This window comes from Salmo trutta, chromosome 3 (assembly GCF_901001165.1).
Source record: "Salmo trutta chromosome 3, fSalTru1.1, whole genome shotgun sequence".
Taxonomy (NCBI): Eukaryota; Metazoa; Chordata; class Actinopteri; order Salmoniformes; family Salmonidae; genus Salmo; species Salmo trutta.
The window spans coordinates 66,202,589-66,209,533 of record NC_042959.1 but is presented as its reverse complement, the minus strand read 5'-3'; the positions used below and the strand labels follow the sequence as shown (position 1 = coordinate 66,209,533).

The 6,945-nt window shown below is 40.5% G+C and overlaps 1 protein-coding gene across 1 annotated transcript in view; it reads left to right on the top strand.

Annotated features, from left to right (window-relative positions):
• The first annotated feature begins 1,454 nt into the window (after positions 1-1,454).
• Positions 1,455-6,945, top strand: part of LOC115184468 (sodium bicarbonate cotransporter 3-like) — an 83,897-nt gene continuing 78,406 nt past the window's right edge. Inside the window, exon 1 of the mRNA XM_029745372.1 lies at positions 1,455-1,619. Coding sequence (XP_029601232.1) covers positions 1,575-1,619 — 45 coding nt within the window. The 5' untranslated portion in view covers positions 1,455-1,574. The remainder of the gene's footprint in view (positions 1,620-6,945) is intronic.

Sequence of the window (6,945 nt, the reverse complement as noted above, 5' to 3'; positions counted from 1 at the left end):
CCATCCTGATTGATCATTGGGAATGCATGCGGCGCAGACATCTACGTCTGACACGGTTTCCATATCAGTGGTTAATGTAATGACATTCTTTTTCCTTATCTGGTGCAATGGAATGGAACCCTGTATCACAATATCTAAACTACTCTGTTTATAATGTCCATGAGGGGATGATGATGATGATGAGGACTATGACAATGATGAGGATGATGAGGATGACGACAATGAGGATGACGATGATGATGATGGTGATGATGATGATCAACAGTAAACATGCATGTCTTTTCATGGGACTAAAAATGCTCAGATGACTTTTATATGTAGGCACATACCTTTTAACTTTCTTAGAACAGCTGTGTTTACTCTGAGGTGACACAGCAATTGATTGTTTATTTGTAAGCCACTATGAGCAGATATTTCATAACAGAGTTTTAAAAAAAAATGCTTTTCAATGAGTATTTCTCAAATACAAACCCTGTTTGACTATTCTAAAGAGATTCAAACATAAACCTTGGAAACAATAATGATCTTGAAATATTGAGGTAATCTGTCAGAATTATGCTGCCAACACAAACATCAGGGGGCAAACTCTACATGAATATGAATCATTTAATCTCTAATAAGCTCCTTACAGGCACCACATACATGTAGTTACTGATGACAGATTCCCACCATACGCACCTTGTTAGAGTGGCTTTAGGAAGCATACTTACAATAAATTCAATGACAATCTTGGAAAATCAAATCAAATCAAAGTTTATTAGTCAACAAGTGTAGACCTTACAGTGAAATGCTTATTTACAGGCTCTAACCAATAGTGCAAAAAAGGTATTAGGTGAACAATAGGTAGGTAAAGAAATAAAACAAAAGTAAAAAGACAGGCTATATACAGTAGCGAGGTTATAAAAGTAGCTAGGCTACATACAGACACCGGTTAGTCAGGCTGATTGAGGTAGTATGTACATGTAGATATGGTTAAAGTGACTATTACTTCTAATGTATATAAAGTGCTGTTCAGATTTTCAAAGGTGGGGTCAAGTGTCTCAGAAAACCAATAGGAGTTCACTATTTTGCTTACAGTCATATGAACTCATGGGCCAAAAGGCTTGACAGTAAAACCAGAGATAGGCTATATAGCTAAATCAATAGCCTTGGCATGGATTTGGTAAAACAATGCTTTTGACCAAACAAGAAGAGCATTTGTGGTTATTTGCTGGCATAATTCCATTAATCTGTTGGAAGTTCACAGATACAGCATCATACTTTTAGCGCAAAGTAATGACCAGACAATCAACACAACATTCTTGCTCTTTCACCAGCCCCTCCGGGATTGGCGTGTCGTACACGCCCATTTGTCTTTTCTACTCTTATCATTGGTCAAAGGAAACCGTCTGCTTGGATATGAAAGGAGAACATAAACTGTCAATCAAAATAGGGCGGGTTATGCTCTGTATGTAAAAATCGCTACGTTAGGTTAGTAAAAATGCCAGTCAGTCGAGTTAGTGTCGGTGACACGTCAAAAAGGGTATTTCGGTATTCAAATTCTCCCAGAGGATAGGGGACAGAAATTTGGACAAATGGAAGAAGAGGCCAGTGAACAGATGCGACCCCTCTTGACAACCGTAAGTAACAAGTCGTGGTCACGTTTTTTGTTTTGTTCACCTTTTTTAAAGTTTCTGGAAATTACTTGTTAGCTTGGTGGCTAGCAGTTCAGTTGAGGGCGCATTTCTCAAGAGAAAGGAATGGGTACGAAATGGGGGTGGGGGTTAATTTATGCTTTGCCACCAAGGCATATCGAGATGGAAGTGACAATAAACATGTAGTTAGCTAACTTACAATAGGAAACAACTTCATTGCTGTTACTTAATACGTGGTATAAACGTGAGACATAGGTATGCACATATGTTTTCCTTTGTAATTGTTGTTGGGTACCATGTGTGTGCCAGGAAGTAGCCTATATGTCGTCGGTCTCTCTAGCGATGATTCAGAGGCAAAGGGTGTTGAAACTGAGAGGAAAACCTTTTATTGTTAAGAGGACATGTGCGCGCGCCCGGGGTGGTCAGAGGGTATCACCTCGTGGACTCCCAATGTCTCATGTCTCCCCCCTCTCTACCGTAGCTACAGGACGTTTACTGTAGCTAAAACTTCTTATGGTACATTTCAATGTTTAAATCCACCGTTTCATCACTATTGGATCCCTGACCTCAAATTATTTTATTGAAGATACTGAGTTCTCTTGAAAGGCAGTTTACCATTGTGTCACACGGGGGTATTTCCCTGTACTCCTCCTGACATTCGAGTTCAGCAGTGTCATATTCATTCATTGTTTTCTGTTGCAAAATGTTTTGCTACAGTGTGCCCTAACGAGTAAGACCCTGATGATTGTGTGCAGTTGGGAGAGATGGTGGTCCATATGTAACAGTGTAAGTTCCGTCCCTCCCTTCGCCCCAACCCGGGCTCGAACCAGGGACCCTTGCACACATCAACAACTGACACCCCACGAAGCAACGTTACCCATCGCGCCACAAAAGCCACGGCCCTTGCAACGCAAGGGGAAACCCTACTTCAAGTCTCAGAGCGAGTGACGTCACTGATTGAAACGCTATTAGCGCGCACCACCGCTAACTAACTAGCCATTTCACATCGGTTACACATATCCGGGCCAGAACTTTGTTGAGCTCTGTGCCCTTTTCTAGTAGTCCTAAAACTGTGCTCTTTTTTTGTAGTCCTAAAACCTGGAAATGAGCTACCTCTGGCTCGTTCATCCATGGAGAAAAATGAATGGCGAAACAATAGGATTTTGCAATAAAGGCAGAAAATAAGGTCTGAGGTTAATACAGGCTCAGGAGATCTGATGTGTTTTTTTTCTGAGATCATTGCAATCAGTTAACATGACCTTTATTAATGATGAAGCCTTTATGTGCTTTGTGTTTTACATGTACATTAATTCACAGTGACATTAGCTGATGAAGATTCTCATAGAACAAAACATAACATCTCCTTAACCTGTGTTTGCAACAGACCCTTCGGCGTTTATCCAAAAACGCCATTCAATTCCCCTATAGGCTTTGCTGAACAAACCAATGGCAGAGTTAGTGCCCACAGAAAGATGCAATTACCATTTTTCTCAGTACAGCCACACATGGGCTATAGCCCAGAAAAGATCCCATCTGGAAACATAACCCCACTTGTACTAATTAAGCCTAGGCCTAGATCATAGGGTCTGTTGCAGACATGTCAAATCACTAATAAAGAACAGGACCAGACTTGTTATAAACCTACACATAGTCAACACTTGAGTAAAAAATACATAAAACAATATGTTTTATTTTCATATATAAGGTGCAATTGCAGTGAAATGTGTTATCAGGGTCAGCCATAGTAGTACGGCACCCCTGGAGCAAATGTAGGTTAAGTGCCTTGCTCAAGGACGCGTCTGACAGATTTTTTTTCATCTTGTCCGCTCGGGTATTTGAACTAGCGAGCTTTTCGGTTGTGGGACCAACGCTCTAACCTAGCTGAGTGGGTGTGGTGGGGAATTATAATCCCATTTCCAACACTTTGCCATGTGAATGACGCAGCACCTTTTCTTAGATCATATATTCACCTGGTTTGAATATATTGGTACAGGCTGTTATATGGGCGGCAGGTAGCCTAGTGGTTAGAGCGTTGGGCTAGTAACCGAAAGGTTGCTAGATCGAATTCCCGAGCTGACTACGTAAAAATCTATCGTTCTGCCCCTGAACAAGGCAGTTAACCCACTGTTCCTAGGCTGTCATTGTAAAGACAAAGTTCCATTACAGACGCTGTCTGGACTAGACATTGAATTATCAGACTAACTCTGTGAGATTTGAAGTAGTCTCCATCTCTTAACATTGTTGATATGCTGACTACTGTAATTTCCGGACTATTAAGTGCACCTGAATATAAGCCGCACCCACTGAATTAAAAAATATATATATTATTTTGAACATAAATAAGCCGCACATGTCTATAAGCCGCAGGTGCCTACCAGTACATTGAAACAAATTAACTTTACACAGGCTTTAACGAAACACGGCTTGTAACAAAAATAAATAGGCTTTAACAAAATACGGCTTGTAACAAGAAATAAAAAAATTTGCAGTAAGCTTTAGTTGTCTTTTTGCACTGAGTCAATTCCTCACGCTGCTGTTTCCAACGTCTTATCATCGACTCATTAAGACCAAGCTCCCGTGCAGCAGCTCTATTTCTTTTTCCAACAGCCAGATCAATCGCCTTCAACTTGAAAGCTGCATCATATGCATTTCTCTGTGTCTTTGCCATGATGAGGGTGACAAAATGACTACCGTAATCAGAATGATGGGAAGTTTGAGAGCGCTCAATTTAATCTAAACAGTAAACAAAAAAGTTTTTGACCTTAACCCGTTCGGCAATTTCATTGGTCTAATGAAAGCTTCCTGCCGCCAAAAAACTGAGCACGTCACAGAATGTTTTTTTTTTTTTGGAGAAAAAAAATTGAAAGCGGGGAAAAATCCATATATTAGCCGCGTCATTGTTTAAGCCGCGAGGTTCAAAGCGTGGGAAAAAAGTTGCGGCTTATAGTCCGGAATTTACGGTAGTTACTAGCTAATTACCAGGCACATGGCTGCTTTATTGTAGTGGGTATAATCTGTGATTGCTAATTCTATACTACAAAATTGACCCTGTACACCTCTGATTTGGGTCAAAGGTGTTGATGTAAATGGTTAGGTAAGTGGGCACATGTCTAGCCCTTTCTAAAGGGAGCTTTGACACCAGGAAGCATCATTGTGTCTGTCTGGAGACTCAGCAGCTCTGGTGCTGGCAGGGCTGAGCAGACAAAGGCAGGGGTAAAGCCAGCTGACTGACACAGGCACACACTGGGAACGTCAGAACTCACTCCCACACACTGGGGACTGGTGGACACAGTCATGAGCTCAGCAGGTGCCTTACTGCAGTCTGGTACCCTGGGCTCTGGGACTGGGTCCTCCCCCTGCAGCTTGTGGCTGCTAACAGGACAATAGCAAGAACCTCCCCCCTCCTGGTTCAGCTACACTCCTGACTGCACTAGAGCTGCTCTATTCGTCACCATGAGAGAACAGAGAGCCAGAAGCCTACCATTTGTGCACGTTTATGTCATATCATAGGCTACATGCTCAGTCACAGACAAGTCATATTAGGGGTCAAGTCCTCTGTACTGAAAATATATGCCATGAACCATTTGATAAGCATTTGTGTTCAACCTGTTGAGGATCTTATCCCGATCTTATCCCGGTATTGGGATTCATTGTCATGTGACCATGGCGGGGAATTCAAAACTGCAAGAGTAATCATTTCAAATAATCAAATAATCAACTATTTTCCTCCATTTGAAAGATATATCTCCTAAATCTAACCACGCTGTCCGATTTTCAGAGGCATTACGGAGAATGCATAAAGTTAGGTTATGTGAGGAGAGTACATTGACAATAGCTGCGTGTAATGTTTAGCCAATTCAAAGAAGGGCATCAACAGACAGAAAACTAGCTAGAATTATGCACTTACCTTTGACAATCTGCATCAGATGACACTCATAGGACATTATGTTATACAATACATGCATTTTTAGTTCCATCAAGTTCATATTTATATCCAAAAACAGCATTTACAGTCGCGGTGAAATTCAGAATTTTTTTCGGCTCGAATGCACCCAGTGAATCCAGCATTACAAATCACGGAATTACTATTCGAAAACATTGGTAAATTATAATATTGTCATTCAAAGAATAATATATTATCATCTCGTAATTGCTACCGAATGGCCAGATCTCAAAATAACTTTACTGGGAAATCACATTTTGCATAAACTGGGTACTATGCTAACAACAATAAGCTATATGCTAAGCTAAGCTAAGCTATACCGTTAGCATTAGCATCATCTAATATCGATAATAACATTCTAAATATCCCCTTACCTTTGATTATCTCCATCAGAAGGCGCTGCCAGAGATCCCAGGTCCAGAACAAATGTGGTTTCTTTTGACAAAGTTCATAATTTATGTCCAAATAGTTAGCGTTCAGTAGGCTCCCACAAAATGAGGTGGGCAGTGTAAAGTCACGTCGAAAAGCTAAAGAAAACCTAGTAAATAATCTATTTACGTTTGTTTAAACATGTCAAACGTTGTTTAGCATTAATCTTTTGGTCCATTTTTAACGTGAAACATCAGTAAACATCAGTAATATTTTCACACAACCTATCAAGTGTCTAGAATAAACGATTATGACAAAAACACTCTTCTCAGATTCATGCGCAGGCGCAAAAAATGAAGTGATGACGTGTCAACTTGTAAGCTTTCTAATTCGGTCTGTATTCATGACAGATGCTTCCAACAACTTTTTAAAGATCGTTGACATCTAGTGGAAGCCGTAGGAGTTGCGAACTGAATCCTTTCTCACTGTGGTATCTTTAAAACAATGACACTAAATAGTACAGTCACAAAATTCTCATTTTTTTTAAATCTATTTTTCACAGGTTTTTGCCTGCAATATGAGTTTTGTTATACTTACAGACACCATTCAAACTGTTTTAGAAAATTCAGAGTGTTTTCTATCCAAACCTAAACAATAATATGCATATTCTAGCTTCTGAGTTGGTGTAGGAGGCAGTTAAAAATGCGCACATATTTTTTTCCAAAATTCTCAATACTGCCCCCTAGCCCGTAGAGGTTCACACTTCCATGTCAAGGAGCTAGCGAAATGTGAATGAGTTCTTAGTCCTGTCTGGAAATGGAATGATCATGATATCACCCGTTTACCATTTGAACACTTTGTTTTCCAAGCCTTCCAAGTTCCAACCCCTTCTGTGAGGACAGCCAGGGGTTCATGAACTTTGATTTCTTGTCCAGTCTTTTCTGCCTGAGGGCCTCCAGGAAGGACACTAGAGCAGGGCTATCCAAACCTGTTCCTGGA